The 24,944-nt window shown below is 39.4% G+C and overlaps 1 protein-coding gene across 2 annotated transcripts in view; it reads left to right on the top strand.

Annotated features, from left to right (window-relative positions):
- Positions 1-22,733, top strand: part of cacng2b (calcium channel, voltage-dependent, gamma subunit 2b) — a 56,277-nt gene extending 33,544 nt beyond the window's left edge. The window contains exons 2-5 of one of the 2 annotated variants that reach the window (XM_079337267.1): positions 7,543-7,626; positions 19,158-19,298; positions 21,428-21,649; positions 21,725-22,733. In XM_079337267.1, coding sequence (XP_079193393.1) covers positions 7,543-7,626; positions 19,158-19,298; positions 21,428-21,649; positions 21,725-21,954 — 677 coding nt within the window. In that variant the 3' untranslated portion in view covers positions 21,955-22,733. Of the gene's footprint in view, positions 1-7,542; positions 7,627-19,157; positions 19,299-21,427 lie in introns of both variants that reach the window. The other variant, XM_079337266.1, reaches the window with a different exon arrangement.
- The last annotated feature ends 2,211 nt before the right edge of the window (positions 22,734-24,944 follow it).

Genomic DNA, 24,944 nt, shown 5'->3' with positions numbered 1-24,944 from the left:
TTTCATTTGCTCCAATTTGCAGTAGTTTCAATGATCCGATGTGACCCAGTTTACAGTGAATTCACATGTTTCAAAGTTGTTGGTGTTCACATATTATCCATAATAGTTACACTTACTACTATCCATGTTATCAAGTTATACCTACAGACCTATAGACCTACATTAGCTACTTTTGCAGTTTGCTGTTGAGTGAATCCAGACTGAAAAACTGTGCTGATATTAGAATTCTACAAACGTTGTCCACAGGTTTCAAAACAGCAGGTATGTATTATGATTCTGTGGGAACGGACTATAAACTGTGCCACGAAACTGTGAATTGCACACATTCCTTTTTTTTTCTTTTTTTTTGCCAGCTGAATTCAGGGGGGCTCTGTAGCTTTCATAATTACAAACGCTTCAATTCATTGTGAATTATTAACTTTGCAATCATTTCGCAAAGAGTTGGTATCGTCCTTCAGGTCTTTCCACCAAGTCAGAGATCTTGGTGCTGACACAAATAAATTACTTTTGATTCAGATTTCCAAATTGGGATGTTTTCTCCCAGAAGTTGGAGCTTTTTAAAAACAGATGACCCGAATGGATTTATGCTTGGTGTCCAAAATGTCAGTCAAAAAACATAACCCCATTTTTTATTTGGAGAGACTTAATTATAAGTGAACAATTATGTGCGTTTGAAAAAAGAGACACTGTGGCATGTGTTTTGCGATCAGACTCCATTGTGATGTCATACTTGAAGGAGTAGTGAGGCAAACAGCAGGATAGTGAACTTCTCTGATGAAGTCTACTGGTGGGGGTGGTAGTGATGTAAGTGTGCAGGATGGGATGAGGAGTGGACTCAGGAGGAGCTGGACCTTGACATTGTTGACAAAGAATAAAAGTGACTGGGTTGGAGGAGGGTTGCTGCAATCAAAATTAAATGCTAAACTGACAGCAAAAGAGAAGAGAAGAGTTTTTTTGTTTGTTTTTAATGACTGCAGCAGGATGATTGTTTATTAGAGGATGTGGCAGAATCTGGTTGGGTTAAGTTCTTAAAGGGTAAACACCTTTAATCAGCTCATCACCTGATCAGAAAGACAGGGGGAGCGGGAGAGACGAAGGGACAATAATGAATGATGACTACCGTAATAAAGGATTGAGTAAGAACCGGTCTTCCCCTTGATACTTACTCTGAGCTTCCTAAAGTTTACCTCTTGCAAGCATTAGTAACATTTTCCAGATTAGATATTATTTTGTGATTGAGGGGAATTAAATCATTGATTCACTTGTCTAGATGAATAGTGCGAACATCTGGTTATTGGTCTGACAACCTAGCCTCTTTGATGCCCTCCACCACAGCGTGTATGTCCTGCCTAAATATTTTTTTTGTGACAATAACACATAGCTCAATTTTCTCTGTGTCAAAAAAGAATCAAAGAGAAGGCAGTTCTTTTATTCAGCAGCAACCACACAAACACACACATGCATGCCTGCAGACAGGAAAAATGATTGCTTACTCTAAATTAGTTGGGTGAGAATCTAATTCCACATTTATTACAATTATCTTTTATGGATCTTTCTATTGTCAAATGTGTTCTGAAATTGTGCGGAAATGAATTCGGCTGTCTTGGTTGAAAGATTAAAATGAAATACGGCTCACTATGAAGTCATTTCATGAAGTGAATGCTTTCAAAGCCGCCTTTTTTCTCTGCTTCTTGAAATGAAATGTGTCTTTTTTTCAGAGCTTTTCAATTGCATGAAGTGTTGATTTCGGACTGCATACAGTACATGTAGTGATTTACTTTCTTTAGCCAGGACAGCATTATGTTCAGAATAACCCAGAAGGCCTTTAGTTCTTTCGGCCAAATGATATTGTGGTGACATTAATCCTATCTTGTCTCTCTTGTTGTTGTCCTTTATGAGATGATAGATTGATGAATGGATAAATGAAACTAGACAGAGGCTTCATTGAATCAATTACCAAGGAAATTTGATCCAGTAGATGGCAGCAGCCATAATCTCAGAATCTCATTTAAAAACAAGTTCCTAAAACAAACTTCAAAAGAAATTCTTGTACTATGATGACCTCCCCTCTTTTTAATGTTCTTTTTATCAAATGCAACTTACTGATGGCAGGCAGTTAAAATGAAAGGAAGGACGAACATAAAGATTTCTGAGACCAAAAGAGTATTTAGGTCAGCCACATGAAGAAAACATTTCAAAAGTCTCTTTGGTAAATTATCAAAGGTGGTCTGCAGAAATCAACACCTTTTATATCCTGTTACCTGCTGTGTAGGACTAGTAAGGCAGGGGCACTGTAATTAGGGTTGCGTCCCCCGTAGGAGAAAGCAATCTCCCATGATCTGACTTGAAATGTCAGTGAATGATGTTTGAAATGGAGACCATATAATTCAATATAACTACTGCTGGCTGTTGACAGTGCAGTGGTATTATGTCAGAAAAAGAAAAAAAAATCAACAAAACAGTTTGCTCCATTACCCCCCCACAGACACATACGTATGTTACAGACGTTTTTTTGTTTTGTTTGTTTGTTTGTTTGTTTTAAAGGGTTAAACAGTAACAAAAAATGTTTTTGTGCATCACACAACCTTTATATCCACTCAACTGAGCTGATAGCGAGCTTTTCCGTGCACCACACCTCCCTGCAGTGTGTGATGTTCATCCACCTCTTTCAGCTGAGGGACTACTTTATTGGCATTTTAGCAAACACATAGACTGAGCCATCATTAGCATAAAGAATAAAGAGGCTATGCCGAGTATTTGCATCACACGCAGAGCTGGTTCAGAGGAGGGCGTTTCTACTTTACATTACACCTCTTGCTCTCTCTCACACACAGTCCCACACACACACTCACACATACACACACACTCACACATACACACACACACACACACACACACACACACACACACTTACACAATTTCTGCAGTGGGTTAGGATGTTAATACTTCATAACAGGATGTCTGCCAGTCTTTCATCACACTACATTAACTTATCCTTAACAGCCAAGAGGTCAGCTGACAAGGAGGGCTCTGATTGGCTGATGACAGCAGGAGGGGACCTCTGAGGTCTCATATTATTGGTATAATTCTTCTGCGGAGTGTCACAGGGGCCCCTCTCGCTGTGCGGATAAGTGGGTGATGGAACTGTCCTGACCCCTGAGGTGCAAGTTGTTCTTAGAATAATAGTATCTGTTCCTGGTTGAAGCACGATGTTTAATTCAACAGGAGCAATTTGGGAGAGCGACACCTCATTATGACGACAGCAGAGAGGAGGGTGGAGGGCAGGCAGTCTCTCAGACATGGGTTTTATAAATGATAAAATGTTTTTTATGCATACTCATCTTTTGAAGTTTTTTCTGCCATACCTTTTTACCAACAATTGAATTGAAACAATTAAATGAAAATGTCAACTTGTTCTTCAAAACTATGTGTGTATAACTTTGAAGAGTTTCATTTTATTTTTGCAGTGTGTTATATACTCAGTTTTATTGGCTTATATTTGAAGGACATGAAAAACTAAAATAAATCTCAATCTTCACATAAAATATTAAACAGACGAGCAGCTGATTGACAAGAGAGACCATTAAGACTATTTGTTCTGAGGTACCGTGGGCTTAGATAACTAGTGTAGGTAAAAACCCTTATGACTGAGGCTTTCTAAGGCTCATGAATGAATAAAAACAGCATGCTGAAATTCATTCCATTTGAAGTGTTTTGGTTTCTGGCCATCTGCTAAAGTCAATATCATCAGTGGATCTCAGATGATGACATAATGCTCAGCTCAAGCTGCACAGGTTTCATCCCTGTCGAGACAATAAAGTATGCTCTTGATTTGAAATGCAGAGGGAATAAAGAAAAGAGAGAGAGAGGAGGAAAAGGGGAAGGGGGGGGGGGGAAGCTGCCAGCTCAGTTCAAATGGGAATCTGGTCCTCAGGGTTACCGTGCGCGCGCACACGCGTGTGTGTGTGTGTGTGTGTGTGAGAGAGAGAGAGAGAGGTAGGAGAGTTAAGGAAGGAAAATGCAATTCCAGATTACATGTGCTTGTGCTGCAGCGTGGGTGGGCATGTGTTGGAGGGGAGCGAGGGACTGAGTGCTGATTGATGAAAGAGAGAGGGGAGTTTCTGTCCACCAGCGAGTGTGTGAACGGATGTGTTTGACGACTTCATGTGTTGACATCCGTTACATTAAAATGGAAAACCAAACACTGACACAGGTTTTATAATTATATCTAAAGTGGAGGGAATGAGGGTGCCACAGTGTTTTCACTGTATCTTCTTCTTGTGCATCTCCTATAGCAACCACAACAGACACCATTTTGAATGTTTTGTAATGCTGGGGCTTCATGTGAGTTAGATGATTGGGAAAATAAATCTTGTTTATGCTTTCATGATGCTATCATTTTCCTACTTCCCACTTTAGCTGGAATGCAGCATACATTTTTTGGGGGGGGCGGCAATAGCTCAGTCCATAGGGACTTGGGTTGGGACCTGGAGGGCCGCCAGTTCAAGTTCCCAAGATATGGAATTTGGTCTGGTAGCTGGAGAGGTGCCAGACCCCCTCTGGAGCACTGCCGTGGTGCCCTTGAGCAAGGCACAGAAACCCCTCCAGCTCAGGGGGCGCTTCCAGTGGGGGCAGCCACCGCACTCTGACATCTCTCAAAAAATGCATGTCCCCAGGTCCTGCTTGTGCTGGTGTGTGATTCAGGTCTGTGTGTGAGAGGCAAACAACAGAGTGCAGACCACAATAGGGGATTAATAACATATAAAAAAAATAAGATAAGGATGTAAAAAATGTATGTCAAGCTATAGGGATGGGTTAGGATGTGCAAACGTCCATATACTAGTCATTTATTTATAGAAAATTAACTTAATTGTTGTTTAGTGTGGATGAGGTTGTAATACAGGACTGCCGAAGAAGAAAGCAGTAGTTTCATACGCGGTAAAATTGGTTTAGTGATTTGAGATTTGGTACTGCAGAGAAATGCTGAAAACAACTTCTGCAGCCATCATAGAATTTTGTGTGGAACTCCCTCAGAAATGTTAACAAAAAATGGGGTCATGTGCAAACTCTGCCAGGTAAAAGTAGCACATCACAGGTCTAAGCTATGCACAGCTATGTGAAAGTGAGGCACCTCGCAGAAGGTTTGTCCACAGGACAACAATCATTGACAGCTTTGTCGACCTGTATTCGATGGGTTTTCGGCGTTTACACTTTAATATGAAAATAAAACCAATGAAGTTCCTCTTTCTCCTGCAAATGTTTATGCGCACAGTGACGTAGTAGTCTTTGAATTAATTCTTTGTCATTAATTTGTTTCCATTGACTATCAAACAGTATTTTTTGCATGACATGGCATCCCGAGGTGCGTTCTCAACTGACGTAGTTTGCATACAGATAACTGATTGTGTTTTCTCTTCTTTCTTTCTTTTTTAAGTATAGCAACCACTAAACTGGTTTACACATGAGAAGACAGACTATTGAAAGAGACACTTCATCTGCATATTATGTGACATTAAAAAAGACTACAAAACAGAGTAGACATCAATGACTAACATTTCTCCTCATTTGTGCTAAGACAAATGAAGAATATAGAAAGAACAGCTTTTTTTTTTTTTTTTTTTTTTCAAGCTTTTTGTAGCCAAGTAATAACTTTGTTCCCCCATAGAGCCGGTTTTAAAGTTTCAAAAATATTAGAAAAAATGGGGATCTCAGGCAACAACTTTATTGGAATTCATTTATTTTGCATTATGATTAGTGTTGCTTTGAATTACCAGTTACAAAAATGCATCTTGTTGAATGAGTTCACACGACATAAGTCCAACAACGTCATAAAGGTTGCAATTATCACTAGGCTGTGATGCTGTCTGAGCCGTATCAGCAACATGTTTACATGGACGGGACGGCCAGCCGGTTCTTCCCCTTGAGTATAAAAGTTGTTTCAGTGATTGGAAAAAGAAGAAACAGAAAAGAAGAATGACATGCTGTACTCACTGCTTATTTGAATGTCAAGTGAGCATGTTTTGATCGTGGTCATTTTGTGTAAATTTACATTCAATGTGAAGCTACGAGCAAACTAAAGGGCGCTACCTTTAACATAACAATGTAGCTCGAGTTGATCAAAAAGTTGCATATTCTTCATTTAAGGAGGAACCAGGAGGGGTGTAGAATTTTCCACAATATTTGTGTTAATAACTCTTTAATTAATAAATGTCCACTTGAATAAGCATTGATGTTAACTTTAAAAGCGAAGTCGGTCTTTTTGAAAACACTAGATTGTCCTCCTTATTATTATTACACATGGCATGAAACAGGTTCATTTTAAGGCTCTTGCATCTATCAAATTTGCACAACAAATAATACAAATTTGAGGCTATTTTCTCATGAAAAACGTTTCTCTTTTGTTTATCACAGTCCTCTCAGAAAGCCCAATTTCAACACACCGCTCTACTGACTGAAATTATCAAAATGATGAAAGCATTTTGGCGCACGCTGAAAGGTTTCCAATCTGCTTCCTCATGAAATATCTTTGATGTATCTATTAAAGTCTACCTGAAGAAAACACTTTGCTCGTCTGAGTGGTTGCTGAGGTGTATTAAAGATATGTAAATATGAAGCAGACTTGCAGTGGAGTCTTGTCATAAATATTTTTTTTCTTTTTCTTTGACTTTTATGTGAAGAGCTTTGGTGTAAAATTTGTCTTTTTCTCTACGGTCATGATCAAACTGTGCTGCAAGTGCTCTCACTGTGATGAGTGTAACAGACAATGGGGCTGATGCTACAGTATATCATTGTGTCTCTGTGTGTGTGTGTGTGTGTGTGTGTGTTTGTGTGTTTGTGTAACCGATGCCCATTTGAAAGCCGGGCGGTAGTCTTTCGTCCTTCAATCGCCAATTAACAAGGGCCCATTTAATTGCAGTGGTTTGGGAGGGCATACAATTACCACTGGAGCAGAACCAAGCTAAACACACGCCCCCACACACACACACACACACACACACACACACACCGACACACACACACACACACGCAATTCTTCTTAATGAGCGGCACTATCAGCTCTCGTTTCTTCTCTCTTTCATTTGCATTTTGCTCAGTCTCTCCTCCTGCGTCCTCCTCACCCCTCCCACCTGCTCTTGGAGATTAAACTCCCCTTGTCTTCTTCTTCTGTCTGACACTTTCTGTCCTGTGATGTGTTTCTTTCAAAGCTCTTGTGAAAATCTTGTTTTTCCTCCTCATTTCTTGTTGTCACCCCTTTCTGCTCTTTTCTTTATCTTATGTTAGTTTTGCTTCTCATTTCCCTCTCATGTCTTTTCTGGACTTCTTCATCCAAGTTTTTTGTTTGTTTGGTTTTTTTTTGTCTTTCTTCTGTCACTGTCTTTATTTTACTCAATGAAGTCAACATTTAACCAGGCAAATTAGAAAACATACATACATCACATTAAAACACATTATTTATTTGCGGGATTTCTCTGCCTTATGTTGACACATTTAACTGCTTTGCTCTCTCTTTCTCACCTGTTTCTCTCTGTTCACTTGTTGCAGGTTCCTATAAAGGCATGTGCAAGCAGATAGATCACTTCCCTGAGGACGCCGACTATGAGGCAGACGCTTCAGAGTACTTCCTTCGTGAGTCTATCCTTCTTTACATTCATCTGTATTCCAGGAATTAAGGATTCATATTTTACAGTTTGTGTTTGTTAGGTATTTCTCCAATAATAATTCATAAAATGGTTCATTTTGTCTCACTAAATCCTTTTCTTTGTTCTTAAAATGATCGATGACAGTGTCAGCACAAACATTTCAATGATAGCCACTGACTTACAGTATGAATAATGCACAAACCGCTGTGAAACATGTTCTCCCTTTGGATGTGACGTCAGAAAGAGATAAGGAAGCTCAGATGTTGCTGTGATGTTGTTATTATGCTATACTGCATTGCTCCAAGTTGTGAGTCATATAAACCTAATGCCACTGCTTCCTGATTGATAAGAAACCACAATGACAATGGATGCTGAAAATCCAGACACACAGGGCCATCTTTCAAGTTGGAAAATCAAAATGTAACCTTTTAGCTGTCAGCAGAACATTGTCAGCATTCAGCCACTTTCTTGTTAACATTATTGTTTGGGAAATAAGGATATGAGATATGTCTATCTTAGTTGCCAGGTAGCGGCCTGTCAATCAAAGGAAGCCACACTCTAATGCATCCTCTGCTTTACATACCAGTCCTCTACTGTCCATTTTAATTAAGAAAACATTTGCTTCACTTCTGAAACGAAAGGATGTTAAACCAGAGAGTACCCCATAACCTTGTATCTTTGCTATTTCTCACAGTCTTATAATACCTGAAACAGCGAAGAAGGGATAGAGACGCAACAGCCAATGGTCACAACCAAAAGATGGATGAAAAAAGTCAAGAGGTCTAGGGTGACATTTGAAAGAGCGAAAACAAAGAAAAAGTTGAAGAGGAGACACAAGAAAGGCAGTGCATGGGGAGACAGAAGAGGAGTGATGGTAATAGGTGGAAGTTGAAGTCTGGTCAATGATGCAAAAGAGGAGAAACCAAAGGCTTTAGAGACAGCAGAAAAGTCTTCTAGAAGTCAAATACTGGGAGGTGATAGAGGACATGGTGGCAAGGAAAAGGCAAAAGACAAGGAGAGAAGGGTTGAGGAGGTGAAGGACAAGGAGTAGGGTACCAGTGCAGTGCTGTTGCTCTCCCAGCGGCTTGCCAATTAGGACACTGTCTTCTATAAATACTCCAGGCTCTTCTATGTGGGTCACACCTCTCCCTCTCCTCGTTCCTTCCATCCATCCCTTGCCTCCTCCCTCTTGCTTTCCATCCATCTGTCTGTCTGTCTCTGCTGAGGCCTGCACGCCTGTCTGACAGCTGGTGGATGGAGGCTGTGGGGTGGAGCATGGGGATGATTGGGGAACAGGACCAAGAGGGAATGAAAATCATATTCAGAATTTTCATTGAAGAAAGATTGTAAAAGTTTTGAACAAGTTTAGTTTGGAAATAGTACACCATAGCTTTGAAGATATATCTGAGTTAAATCATGGCCTGCTTAAGTTGGTGTTGGGTTTCTAGGGTTTGAGGACCGTCAAAGTTTATAAAAACACCTTATCAGAGAAGATGAAAGTGCCAATGTTGTACGTCATCTGATAAATAACCCCTAACCTCTAAAAAGACAAATCAGTTGTTTCTCTCTTGTTACAGCTGAAACAGAAATCACCAGCGTCGGAGTGAAACTTAAAAGCTGCTTTTATTTTTGAACATACTAAACTTTTTCCAGATGAAAACACATTTTTACTACAGAAAGTTGCAGATGCACTTGTGATTTTGTCAAGCAGCAACTACCAGTGGAGAAAAAACGAAAGCTTATACATAAATGCGCGGCATCTTGATGCTGGCTCCATAAGTGAGTCAATTCCCATCAGGCCCCAATTAAAATGCAATTTTTCACAGCAGAAATAAACATGTTTACAGCCTGGTTACAAAAATGACTTTGGTCTCCATGGCAAATTTTTCTATGCATGACAACTGTGAGGGGGTGAATTTCTAAAACATAACTGTTTGGGATTACATTAAGCCTAAAGTTATGCATAATTTGGGCCACGCAGTTAATTTGAGTGAAAAGTGGCTGTCTACTGGCTGCTGGCTGGTCATCAACATCGCTAATTCAAGTCATAACTGCTCCAACATCAGTAGTGGGAATTTATGTCTAACTCAAGCCTTCATTTTGGCAGTAGATTGACTATATGGCACCAGTGAGTGGTACCCTTATTTTTTTTATAATCTTCAACATTTTCATTCATGTTGTCACAGACTGAGGGAACACCACAGATACTGAGCCTATAGCCCACTGATAAAGACCTTTGCACTTGCTTTAATACCACACTGGATGATGTCAAGTAAAATCTTGTGAACATTTAGGTCCTTCACATACTGTAGCATGGCTGGTCTGCCAGAGGGGCTAAGTGGAGTCAAAGGAACTTACTTGCTGTTAAACTCCCATAGTGTAAAGCTGTGTACTTCTGTCTTGTTGTTCTAAGTACTGTGGGTACCACTATGCCTGTAATCATGACATTTTAGTTATAGGTGCTGCATTCAACAGAAGAAAATCTTGAAAACTGTTTCAGCGTTGGCGAAATCCAAAGACTAAAAACGAATTATGTTATTGTTGATAATAACTTTACACATTAAAAACATTGTGCCATTAATAATATGTATGGTCTTAGAACACCATTTTTACATTACATCATTATTATAATTGAACAAATTCTCAGACTCTTGCATTCTTTGCTTTTGATTTGCTGTAGCCTTTAGTGACATCAATCAAAGCTCATATTACTGTTGCATTCATAAAAAGTCCCTCTGGATAATTTACTAAAATGACCATTTGAAGTGTAGATGACAGATTTTGAGTGGCTTTTTTTTTAATGGCCAACACACAAGACAGTTCCAATCTGAAGCTTCTACACAGTGTACCACTCTGAATAAATGTACACCTATAAATGCATGCACAATTTTTTATGTATAACCCATGCTATTGAGATTCAATTTGGAGGTCTTACCTGTACCACAGGGAATTAACAAAGTGTATAATAAGGGCCTTGATGAATGTTGTTTTTTGAAAACTAGGAATGAGAACATGTTGGATATTTATAAGATCATGACCGAACAATTCAGTTAAACTTTTGGAATGATACTAATCGTTGATGGGAGGATAAATCTATCCTTTTTTTATCTTCCTCTATTCCAATTATCAGCTCATTCAGTCAAAGCAGATGATTATCCACCAATTATACAAATTATTTTGTCAAAAGGTGTCTTTCTGTTTCAAGGATATTTTTCTTGTTTGAGCTTTGGCCAAACACAAATAATTCCTAAAACCTACAAAGGAACATTTAAATAGTTTCCTTGCCTTGCAACGACTGTGAAATGCTTGATCATGATGGATTCATGTTGGATTCCTCTGTAAAGCATGTTAACTTCATGCTTGTATGACACAAATACAATTAAATAGATCACAATAGAATAAAATATGTACATTATTGGAACAGATGCCTTATTAAGATAACTGATTGGTTAATTGTAATGTTTCAGTGGAAGCTTGTGAATTAGTCTACAGGGGGATTGCACATTCGCACAAAAGGACCAGGATTGCAGTCATTTTTTACTTAAAAGAAAATACTTACTTCACTGGAGAATGTTGAATTAGCAATTTTAAATTAGAAAGGATGCCCCCTACAGTCTGTAAGACAGTTTTGTCAACGGTTGGTGGCCTGTGGGCTGGATGAATTTCACCAAATGATCAGCAAATCGAGGGAGTGTTCGATGACACCTGTCGATCATTTACACTACAGAAGTGGGTGAAAGACAATGCTACATTGCTTTAGATGGGGAGAAAATAAGCTAGTTAGCTAATGGTTAGGTGGTTAGTTTAGTGGCTCCTGTCCTCAAAGCAGATGCCATGCCAGGTTCATTTCTGGAATTTGGTTCCTTTCCCATGTCATTCCCCACTCTCTCCCTGATTTCAGACTCTATCCAGTATCATGATTCTGAAATATTATTTGTTTTAGGTTTGGCTGCTACGGCAAAAACTTGAAACAATAAGTTGTAAGTTATTTTAGAAAAAATGTCCTCATCCTGGTGAAGGTGTAATTCTGTTAGCCCTTTCATGCCAGTTGTCCTTGGGCTTTGTTTTGAAATCTTATCATGCAAATCACCTGATCGAGAGCAAATTAGGTATTCATCCCATGCTAAAGCCAAAAGCGAACCCTGAAGCCAGCTCACTAACTGCTTTCTACAGGTCTTAGAAATATCTGTTTCCATAGCATTCTGTGTGATTTTTCATGGCATATACTGGCAAACTGGTACATACCTCCTGCAAAATCTCTACCCAACTTTCAGTCTTTCTTTCTCGTCTTTTTTGATTTTGTTCCCTCTGTCCTTCTCTGAGCTTCCTCACCCCGTTGCCCCAACCCACCTCTCTCTGGGTGAATTTTTACATGTGGTTATGTAAGGGCAAGCAGTTAGCCTCCCTCCTGCAGCAGTAAGATCTTCTGCAGCCAGAGAGAGAGAGAGAGAGAGAGAGAGAGAGAAAGAGAAGACAAAGCCACCACCCCAGTACCCTCATTTCTGCACAATAAAAAGACAGGGCTAATAGTTTATTTCATGCTTTAGTGTTCCTAACTGAGCCAAAGTGGAATCAGCTGAAACCAAAAGATCTATTTGTACAACATGTCATTTCCTTATATGTCATCATAGCTACTGAAGGACTGAACAATTTAAGATATTGTTGGATTACGCATATACTTCACTTCATTTGATAAGGCTACACCTATTTGATTGACATGTGTTGCCCATGGACAGCGTAATTTTGAACCGTCAAAGATAACAATGTTCGTAATTATCTCTGTAATGCACACGTTGCACAAGTCAAAATCTTGCAAGTGTACTTTTGATTGTCGCTGAAGTCTGTATAAGCAATCATGTGTATGATTGCATGGTGGTGTTGGCTTGATGAATGTATAATGTTGTGTGTTATTGTGTTTTTGTATGTGAAAGTGTGTGTGCACACAGAGAAACACACATGCAAAATTGCGTACAAGTTACTAGCGGTGGAAGATATAGCTTAATCCTATAATAAAGTGTAAGACTATTAGGAGGAGGTTTTGACAGCCAGAGATACTTTGAATCATGTGTTCAGATGCAGTGTTTGAGTGTATGGAGCACAAACTTTGAAGACATGTGGTCGACAGTGAAAACATTGAAACAGTGGGGATAAACAGTTGGTGACAGCTTAAGCCAGGAGAGCACAAGGAAAATAAATTACTAAATGTAAATATCAATGACAACAATCCAGATTATAAACCTTCTGAATTACTCAACTTTAAAACTATGCTGGAAGAATCCAAACGCACATTAAAGTACGGTAGATATTAAAGGGTGCACTCAATATGGTCCCCACAATGATAGAATACAAGACACGCGCGCACACACACACACACACACACACACACACACACACACACACACACACACACACACACACCCCTGGTTTTCTGGGTGGAAGCCGTGCACAGTCTTGCTGTTTCTAAAATTAGACTGCTGGATCTTCGTACATAATGCTAATACTCCAGAATGGGATGCTAGGAGACACGTGACGTCACCAACTGATGACATCATCCCCCTCACTGATGTCACAGCTGCTATTTTTGGAGGCATATAACTCGTAGAAATGAGTAATACGGCATGAAAATGACTGGCAGTGCTGCGTGAGCACCCTGTTATGCATTCAAAACGTTGGTAAGCAAACACACAAATATTTACCACAGGCACATGCACACACATCAGCCTGGTCGTTTGTGTTTGTTCCTGCTTTCTTTCATTTAAAAAACGTGTTCATTTTTCTTTAAATCATTCAACTGTTGAACAGGTCTGCTGGCTTTTCATGGACACACAAACAGTCATTCCCCCTGTAAATGTTTTCCCACTACCACATGTTCTTTGCTGCTGGGTTCTCCCACGTGGGCGAAGTGTGTGTGCGTGTGTGGGTGTGTGTGTGCATGTGTGTGTATGGAAAAATTCAAATGAGTCTATGTGTGTAAGAGAGAAAGTGAGAGAGCAGATCATCCCTGCGTGGGTAGTGTACAGTGTGTACAGGAAACACCCCACTTTGGAGCAGGAGAGTGAGCAAGTGAGTGGGTGGGCGGCTGATCGATGAGTGTGTTCACTTTGTAGCTTGTTGAGCTGATGCGTGTGTTTGTGACAAAGTAATAGGTAGGTTGCTGCACTGTACTGTGGTTGGTGTGTACATAAATGTGTGTGTGTACGTATGTGTGTGTGTACGTGTGTGTGTGTGTGACAGAGTGTGCGTATACATGAACCTTGGGAGCTCCCATGGTGGTGTCCACCCCCGCCTCCATAATTCAGCCACAATTACAAGACTCTCCTCTGCCGCAGCTAATGAAACCATAAGTCACACACACACACACACACACACACACACACACGCACACACGCACACACACACACACACAAATGCACACACACTACCATATAAACACCACTGCAGCAGAACCAAGCAGTGGGAGAAAGTGGGAAGTTGAAAGTGTAGCAGAGAATGAAAAAGAAAATAAAAGTTTTAGAAATAGAGGATAGTTTTGGTATGTGTTTTGTGCTCTACCTTGCTATTGTACAAAACTATAATTTACAGTACATATTCACTCAAAACAAGATTGACAGGATTTTATGCACACATTTATCATTCAACCAGGGAAACATTTGAACTACCAGGCTCCAAGCCTTGAACATTTGAAAAAATAGCTAAAGGATAAGCTTACTAATTAAATATATGTGCATGTTTGAAATTATGAAATGAAAGAAAATACAGCTGAAGTTATATTCATTACTTACTTTAGGCCTTTATTTATGAAATTGTGCTTTATATTATCATCACGATTCTCCACTCCCTCCTCTGGTTAACTGTTTCAGTATGTGCAGAAAAGATGTAAAGCCTTCCCTACCACACATTCTAATAAAAAGACTATCAGTTAAATAATAAACTGACCACTGCATGGTCAGACTGGGAGCTAGTATGGCAAATGTATTATATGCACTTATTAGGTGACTGTTCAAGGGTGTATTCTATGTCTCAATATGAGCTCAATGCTGGTGCATACAGACCACAGTTCATACAATGGCTAGTCATTTTCACTACTACTCGAAAAACTTAGTAATAATTGTGCTTATTTTTATTGATGCAGCAACGTTGTTTACTATTACTATAATAATATGAGATGTACTTACAGCTATTTTAAAGAACAAAACTGTACTGCAGTGCATTGATAATAATAAAATCTCTGTTAATGGCTGTGGTCCATAGACTGTGAGTAACATCCACCGGGAAGTAAATATCCATCCTTGTGGAAAGAAACTGGGACCACAATGATATATGATTGTCTTTTTAATCTCCATAAGCAAATACACAATTTGAATACATATGGCACAGTTTTGATGTTTGGAGTTCTCTGGTCTCTCCAGTAGTTCCATAAAGGATAAGAAGACTGTGTTGATACCAAATAAGGCTCAATGAATTGGTCCTAATGAAATCCTGGAACCCATCAAGTTTTCCCTATAAATTTCTTTATTTGTGCAAACATTTTCTCTCATAGACTCTTGAAATCCCAGCTCTGTCAGACACCAAACAATGACTACTGAAATAAAGAGTTCTTAGTTAGATGACCTTCATAAATTGTGGATTAATTGAAACCCTAAAAAGTTGGTCACCACTCCAAGAATTGGTATCATCTTTAGATGACAGCAAAAGCTTTCTGAGATGAGTTATGTGAACTTCTTTTAAATACTTAAAGCTCCTGTGAGGATTTCAGTCAGTTGAAGTGATTAGCATGCTGCTGAAACACCCAAACGTCCAAGACTCTTGGTGTGTGACATATTTGGGAGTCAAAAAAAGCAGGATGATGTTTTTAGATAAAAAAATACAACTTACACATCAGCAAAGAGGTAAGTCATACTGCATTGTGTAGGCAGGACGCCAGGTGCTTTAATAACACTTTTATAATGTTCATAATTAACAAATACGACAAAACAGCTTATTATCAAAAATGTTCATACAGCACTTGAAGCAGAATTAGGAAAATGGTATCAATGCTTTGATTTTAAATCAAAGCGGTACTTGGTGATCCAAAATATGTGTCAACATCTCTGTGATTCTATACACTGACAAGTTAAGAAGCTATCTTATAATTTAGTACCAGTACCAATAGTCTATAGAATTTTTAAATGGGGAAAAAAACATGTAAATAAGAAATGCTTTAAAAGCCATTGTCACTGAGTGTTTCTGTTCAAACATTTCAGTTCACTTCACCCTTATTGTTTATTGCTATTTTATCCATTTTGGTTGTAAAATCAGACACCATTGCTGCTGTCCAAACAGGTATTGAAAAAACTCTTGAAGGAGCTCATGATATAGAACTGTTCCTAGCATTTATCTATTATTTATTTATTTATTTATTTATTTAAGTGGCATTAAAAGTGTTTAGGCCATGGCATATTCGAAAACAACCGGTAGCTAACTAAAGCTTTGTTTGATTTATTGACTGGTACTTTGGGCTATGTGACAGCAAACTGAAGAAATGTTTCCAGACAGGAAAGCCCATACGAATAGCCAATAAACAGATCTTGCTGAGAATCGTACATACAGTAGCAGACACTTGAAATGTTGTGTTATATAAGGCAGGAAGTTTACAAAGAGACAACCAGGAAGTAAGTGGTTCAACCCTGATGGCAGTTTCACTTTATTTGACAAAGATACTAAAGACATACTGTAAGATATATCTGCATGATGTTGCTGCTGCTCATTTATACTCAACTCATCTCTCTCTGCCTCTGCCTCTGTGCCATGTTGTGCTTGGTGGCAATGTGCGCCTAGAGGCCAGCGCATTTGGCCAAAAAAACTCTTCCTTTTACACTCTGCTTAAAGCGTCAATACAGGGAGGAATAGAACGGGAGAAGAGAAGGAGGACGAGATTGCTCCAGGCACAGCAGCTTCACAGAAAAGTGAAGGCCTGCAGTCTTTTCACTTCTACTCTTGTCTCTATAACTCTTTTCCTTTCCGCTTTCAATACATTCTTTTTCCACTACCTTAGATCTCCCGCTCCCCATTCAATGCCATCCACATTTTGATTCTCAGCAAAGTTTCGTTTTTGTATTATCTTGTTACATATTTACTTGAATGCCAAAGTCTGAAACACTTGCTGCTGGCTTTTATGACTTAAGTCTTGAATTTTATGTGAATCTTTTGTGAGAGTAAAACCTACATTTTAAAATTTTTTTTTTTTTTTTTTGCATGTTTCAGCAAAAAAAATAGCCTTAGTCTAAGTTTTGGTACACTGTTGGGCAACACAACACTTGACTCATCACTAACTTAAGTTAGCATGATGTGATATTTGTATCAATCAGTTGTGTTTTAATTTCTCTCTGAAAACAAACACCCTGTGTTTAAAAAAAATAGCATTAGCTTCATGAGTTTCTGGTTGTTATTGTAAATATATTTGTGTTGTGCCAAAGCTTAGTAAGTGTAACAGCAAGAGCCACGAACTGGTAGAGCTTAGAAAATAATCAATTACAACTTGATTATAAAATACAACCTTGCTGCCATGTGCTGTCAAGGATATATATGCACTGTGTGTGTGTGTGTGTGTGTGTGTGTGTGTGTGTGTGTGTGTCTGTGTGTGTCTGTGTGTGCGTGGATAAGCCAGCAGTGTTCATCTCTAGTGTGTGATAAATCACGTGTAGTACGGGTGTACTGACTATATGTGTGTATGTGTGTGACAGGAGGCATTTTGCTTACTCTGTGTAAAAAGACACGTGTGTCTGATTGTGCATGCAGCATGTGGCTGGATAAAGAGGTCTTCCACCTTGAAGACAATTTGCCCTGACAGCTCATGTCAATGAAAAAGCGGAGATGGGGTTAAAACAAATACGATGGAAGAGGGAGAGGAGTCGAAGCTTGATGCATTGCCAAGCCTGAGGTCACCTTAATATTTGATCTGCTTCAGTGAATGGATTCATCTAGGTACAACTGAAAGAGAGAGTGAAAGAACTTCAATTTGAAATTAGATTTTTAATTCGGGGATGGATGGAAGTAAAAAAAAAAAAAAAAAAGTAGAAACAACGAGAAGGGAAAAAGAGCTGTATGTATCAACAGCACAACATCCAAAACAAAATCAAGGACAAGCCTGCTTTTCTTCCATATAGCGGTAAAGAGAAGACAGCATGGCACTCTTATTACACAATATCAAAATTTGACAAGGTGTAAGGTGAAGTGATTATTCAGATTGTCTAAATCACTGAAATATTGTTAAAGTAGTGTTTTAGACATGGAAATTACATTGAAACAAATATGATTACTTTAAAACACACTGAAACCAACAAAATACCATCATCAGCTTTGGTAAGTTTCCCTTCAAAATGATGTTGGTTTCAGTCATTGTCCTGCATAATGTACATCTGACCACATATTAATATCTAATAATATTAAAGGTTAACAAATATGAAAGTTAGCTGTTTAACAACACTAAATAGAAATGGATGAGATTAATCTAAAAAAAAACTCTTTTTTGTGTTTTAAATGAAAATCATCAAGACTGCAGAAGAAACAATATGATGTCTAAAAGAGGAGCAGAAATATGCATGAAACGATAGTCACAGATTTCACACGTTTTTTTGTTTTTTTTAAATTGTTGCCTCAGAATCTGATCAGGCTCTGCTACCATGGAAGCACCAGAAAAAAACCCTGAGGCCAATCAGCAAATCAGCCACACAGAGGACAAACAGAGCTGATGGACAGACTGATAGGGGATGGAAAGAGGACAGAGACAGAAGGGGAGTTAGAAAGATGAAGTGATAGGATGGAGAGAGGCCTGATAGGAGGAGATGGACACACTACTAAGTGAAGGAGAGTCTGTGATCTTACAGGAGATAGAAATATGGACAAATATTTAGTTTTAAAGCAAGTAAGAAGTAGGTTTATGTATTATAGAATTTATACAAGTCAATCTTATTTTGAAACAATGGAACAACTGCTTAGGTCATTAGTTAGGGCCCATGGGCCTTTTATTCACTTTAAAAGGCAATAACACAGTCTGTTTTCAACATAAAGTACATATCATGGTGCAATTTATTTCCACTCCTTTGAGAAGCATCTTTGTCAATGTTGAAGTATCTAGTGGTGTCGTTTTCTACCATACCCATGACATTAGAGTCTGCTGTAAAAACTGCAGTGTGGTTTGTAAAGACTGCATTGCCCTACGCAGTGCAGCTGACATGAACATTGTCAACATTGTTAACGGTGGAAGGAAAAGTGGCTACTAAAACATAACCAATGGAAAAACACCATCTTGTCACAAAAAAGCAAACTAAATGTTTACTTTGATGGATTACACTTGAGAGCATTTATAGAGCTTTTATATGCTTTAGATCTCAATGTAAGGTCACTTGGTAATAGTTTTTCATTCATGTCATCTAACAAAGGGGTCCTTTTTTATATTTATACCAAAATCTTTAGCATTTTACTATTGACGACTATCATGTCAATGACAACTTCTTTTGCCTTCATGTGTGTGTCCAGGTGCCGTACGAGCCTCCAGCATCTTCCCCATCCTGAGTGTGATCCTGCTCTTTATGGGGGGGCTCTGTATCGCCGCAAGTGAGTTCTACAAGTCACGCCACAACATCATCCTCAGCGCCGGCATCCTTTTCGTCTCTGCAGGTAAGGATGCAATGAGAGGGTAGACTCAAGGAAAGGTTAGGGAAGGAGGCACCGGATGAGGATGGCAGAAGGAGCAGGAAATGTAAGAGTGAAAGTATGAAGGACAAAAGTGTAGGAGGAAGCTACAGGGAGTAAGGGAAATGCATATGCATGAATGTTATGAATCAATAATATACATTTTGTAACATTCTTGTCTCTACTAACTTCTCTCTGGCTGCTTAATGCTTTGCAATGTAGTCAGATGATTGTTGACTAGCAGTCAGAGTACCAAAAGCTTTCGCCTGAAAGCAGCCCTCTACTTTGGAGAGGGGTGAGAGAGAAATTTAAAATTGAAATCATTAAATAGAAAACATGGCCTCAAAGACCATTTAGATTGAAACACTCTGTGTCTGATGGAACTTAAGCTATAAACTACTTGATCTATTACTGCAACACAACATACTGAAAAGCTGTAGGCTACTTGTAATTCACCTGAAATGTTGTGAAAGCTAGTGTCCGTTGTTTCGCTATGTGAGTTTAAATCTGGCGCTCGCATGCTGTAAGGATCTGAATCTGTAAGACTCAGAAATGACAAAAAAGACAAATGGTAACACTGGTGTAAGTCATTAATAACATATAAAATAGGAAAAAAAAATATCTGAACACAAGGAACACAAATATTTGTTGCAGAGCAGCTAAAATTAAAAATGTGCTGTTTTGGAGACAGCCTTGATGATGCATAATAATCACCAGGTGATGCATTACCCAGGGGTGTGTACCATAAAACATTCAGCCTCAGGATGAAGCTAAGAAGACAAAGACAGTCCAGGTTGCCATTTTGCTGGAGCATTTTTGCCTGCGTGTGTGTGTGTGTGTGTGTGTGTGTGTGTTTGTGTGCGTGTGCGTGCATTTGTGTTTGTACTCTGGTTCTAGGCCATGGCCTACTGTGCTGCACTAGATAACTAGTTCCCCTCCAAGTCAGAAGTGAGAGATGCAGTTCTCTCTGTTTCTCTCACTCTTTTTCACTCTGTCTGTCTCTCTCGCCCTGTTGCTAGGCTAAGAGAAGGCCACTGGGATTACACTCTAAAAATATGGTGTCCCTGATACTCTTCTGCTCTGATCTATCTCAATCAGGCCCTTGAAGCCCTCACACCTCAGCCTGCTTTTCCAGTCTGTTTAAACAGTATTCATTTAACTCTCTATCTGCATATTTGCCCTTTTTGTCTGTCTGCATGTCTGTCTATCCATGTGTTGGTTCCTGGCTACAAAATGATGATATATGATCAAAATAGTGGAAAATAGAATAGCAAACAGCCGTGGTGTTGTGAGAGCTTGACTATGTTTGAACATGGTTTTCGGTGGGAAAGGGAGAAGGAGAAGAGAGAAAATCTAAGAAAGGCATTCAAATGGAAGCTGTATCTCAAAAAGGGAGAAAGGTTTTTAGGTGAAATAGGAAAGTGAGAGTGTACGTTTAAATAGATGTGAATTTTAGTCTACTATTGTTTTATGTGTGGGCTGATTGGCTGCATCAATCACAAAATTGATTAAAGGTCCTCGCCTTGAAAAGCTACAAATCCTAACCTTTGCCGACTGTTTTTGCCCAAGATCCTACAAATGTATTTGTATTTATCTGTTATGGGTATTTAGTGGTTGTTATTTAGTAGCTACTTATGATGTGCCTGTCTTAATTGAGATGGTTTAAAATGTTTGAAAACTGTTAGGTTTAACCTCAAGTGTTATGTTTTCTTTGAGCTTGTTTAACTTCACTGCAACGGCCTCCAACTCACTTACAAGTATATACATCTGTGACTATTCTAAACTGATCATTAGAGGACCTCATGTTGACTCAAGTCAAAAAAGCTGAAGTGTTTAATTTGTGATCAGATTGATTGACCATGATACATCCTGGAGTGGAATCCAATGGTCCAGGGTAAAACCCAGAAAGACTTTTACTTGAAAACACTTTTATTTCTTGAGGTCCAAATGATAAAAATGTTTAAAATTTACATTTCAAAGTTTAACGATCATTTTAGTTGACAAAGATGACATCAGTGACAACTTTAGTTGCGTTGTAAGTGGGCCTTTTTGGCGAACATTTTAGCTGTATTTTAAAGTTTGTTCTAATCTCCTTGCCTCTGTGTTTGACCCAGGTCTGAGCAACATTATAGGCATCATTGTGTATATATCAGCCAACGCTGGGGACCCTTCCAAGAGTGACTCCAAGAAGAACAGCTACTCCTACGGCTGGTCCTTCTACTTTGGTGCCCTCTCCTTTATCATGGCCGAAATGGTGGGCGTGCTGGCCGTGCATATGTTCATCGACCGACATCGGGAGCTGCGTGTGGGGGCGCGAGCCGCTGACTACCTCCAAGGTGCGGCCATCACACGCATTCCTAGCTACCGCTACCGTTATCGACGCCGCTCACGCTCTTCGTCCCGCTCAACAGATCCCTCGCACTCTCGTGAAGCATCGCCAGTGGGCCTGAAGGCCTTCGGGACGCTGCCCTCAACTGAGCTGTCCATGTATACGCTGCCCAAGGGCCAATCGGGCACCCCGACAGCCACCTATAACTCCACGGAGAGGGACCACAACTTCCTGCAGGTCCACAACTGCATCCAGAAGGACCTGAAAGACTCAGGCGGCAATTCCGCCAACCGACGCACCACACCTGTATGAAACTGATGGAGGGACCTCAGACACTAGAAAAAAATCAGAGGGAATATGGGGGGAGGCGGCAGAAGACAGATCATGGTGTAAGGCAACAGGAAGAGGCTTATGGATGGATGGGGTCAGGAGTTGGTAAAAGGGGGGGAGTTCTGAACACTCCACAGCACCTCAGATGATCATAGAGTTTCTGTTTTAAAAAAGGAAACAGAGAAAAAATGCATAAAAAAAGAAACATGCATGATTTTCCCATCTACCATTGTTTAACAAGTTTTGAACATGTTTGTAAAGATTTGAGGGTGATGATGGGGAAAGAGGAGTGGGGAGGGGGGGTGGGGGCGGCCGGTGATTGTCTGTCTCGGGGCTGTGGAACAATGGAGTGGTGAGCTGGGCCGGACTACTTGTTAAAAGGTAATCTTTATATTTTTTACTCTTCCGCAGTCTGATGGAAAAGGCGACGTAGTTGACCCCTCAACCCCGCCTATGATCCCGCCCTCACACTTCCATGCCCACAAGCCCCCCAACACACAAACCCAACCTCCCTTTGACCCAGCTCCTTTCTTTAGTTGCTGTATCTTCTTGATTTCATTCTTTATTCGCATTAATACTGTGAACCTTTGCGGTGTGGGATTTTAGCAGGGAGCAAACTCAAACCGCAAAAAAAAAGACAAAAAAGGAAAAAAACACGTAAGTTAATATATGTATTGATTATATAAATATATGAATATATATGTTAATAAATCATGACTAGATATCCCTGGAGCAAAAATACCAACAAGAAAAAAAGAAAACGAAGTAACCTACAAGTGAAACTAAATAAAGTCTTCACGGAAACCAAACCAAGCCGGAGGATTCATCGTGACTGGCTCAATTGAAGGGCAAAGGCATCAGCCTTCTTTATAAACTGATATTGGTTAGTATTAGACACATTATAACATTCTTTTTCAACTACAAAAAATCTTTTGGCCTCCTGCCGAAACCCTGGCAGCCACCGTTGTTCAAAGTCAACTACAGGTCAAATGTTGACCTTGCTTCTTTTTTTCTTTCTTTTTTTTTTTTGCTCCATAAAGGGGCGGAGTGAAGTGAGAACTCTCGTTGATGTATGATCTCTCAGTAAACTTCATCAAGACTGTGGACAATGAAGCGTCACTACTGCCAAAGACACAAAGTAGTGCGTGAGAGAAACATGGCTACCAGCAAGGTGAAGCTAAGTGACTCCAAAAAATTAAGAATTTACATGCATGCTAATCAAAATCATCCGGTCTGCTTTTAAGGAACCTATGTTTTGAACAACTGAACAATGATACCATGTAAGGGCAGAGGGGTGTCAAAGTAGAAATTAATGTTACAGTACAGTGTCTATTTCAATTTTTCATTTCTTTTTTTATTTTAACAGGGTTATTTGGGTTGGGGCTTCATTACGCTTGAAACAAAAAGAACAGACTTTTGAGAACGTATCAAAGCTTTTTTTTTTTTTAAGAAGACATTTTTTGCCTTTTGATTTAACTTAATTTTCTCAGACTCTCACACAGCCTTAGTCCCTTTTTTCGTCTCTTTTTTTTCTTGTTCTTTGGGTTTTGCGTTGTGTTGTTGTAAATGAGAATTTAAAAAAAAAAAAGCATAATGTCTTTCAAGGTGCCAAAACTGAATGATTCTGAACTTGGATGCATCAAGTCCTGATGACGAATAAAAATTGAACCCCCCTGCAGGGAACAATATGAGTCTTTCTTTATCGTGTGGGTCTTAAACTGCAATGTTTCTTTGTTACAGCAGCAAAGAGCAGTATTACATAGCCTACATTATACATATGCATACAGTTATCTTGACATTTGTTTTATCTAGGTGGATAAATGCTGTTAAAGAGAGGACCATTATTTGAGTTTCTAATGGTATACAGTACATCCAGAAAAAGTTTGCTTTATCTGTTTGTTTATATGTAAGCAGCGATGAACAAGGATGGTGTTGCATGAGTTGTTTTCATCACCATTAGTGCAACCAAAGGATTTCTTCTCTGCTAAAGAATTGCTAACATTTCTTTTGCAGACGAGATAACGTATCACGTAGCCATCTGTAACATGCTGAACTTACTAACTCAATATAATTGATCCCTCATTACCAGAAAATTCACTTTATATGGTTGTGTGATTTTTAATACAGGATCATGAGAAAGCTAAATTCAACAAAGTATTTCAAAAAGAAAGAGGAGAAATTGTTATCCCTTCTGTTCTTTTTTCCTCTTTTTGCTTTTATTTTTTAAACATGCCATTGAGTTTCTGTTGCCGACGTTTAGATTTGTAATGCTCATTGTTAAGAATTTTTCTGTTCCTGTAATGAAGCAGTGTTAGTTAGTTGGCTTGAAATGAAGAATTGTAGCTGACAAAATGGAGGGCAACCATAAGTACCATAACACCTTGGTTCCTCCAATTCACCATCTCATACTGCACAAAATGTTTGCACAGAAAGCATCCTCTCGGGCTCATGATGGTAATAAAATGCAGAGGCAGATTGCAGTAAAGGGAAAATCCTTCCTCCGGATGCAAACATGGTGTACTGCAACATGTTGGTTGGGTTTGTTATTATCACACTGTACACTGTACAATGGAAGCTCTGTATGTCATCTGTATGTGTTTATTAACGCAGACAAGTCCTTGCTCACCCATACACTGTCTGTCACTCATTCACTCTCTTATCATTACATCCTTATGCATTCATTCAGTCACCCTCTCTCTCTATTTTCCAGATGCATTTTTTTTTTGCCTGGCTGACCTGCAGTTCCATCAGCTACAGAATTATGTCAAATTCTTCAACATCAGCTTCGATGACCGGCTGCATGATATTCTCTCTCTCTCTCTCTCTCTCTCTCTCTCTCTCTCTCTCTCTCTCTCTCTCTCTCTCCTCCCCTGGTGCGATGATCAAAGTGGCTGGCATGTCTCTCTGCAGCACTGCTGTGATCACTGAAGAGAGGCGAGCAAGCGAGGGAGGGAATGAGAAGGAAGGGAGGG

Source organism: Symphodus melops (assembly GCF_947650265.1).
Source record: "Symphodus melops genome assembly, chromosome: 2".
Classification (NCBI taxonomy): Eukaryota; Metazoa; Chordata; class Actinopteri; order Labriformes; family Labridae; genus Symphodus; species Symphodus melops.
Note: the sequence above shows the minus strand (reverse complement) of the source record. Positions and strands in the feature narration are given on the sequence as shown.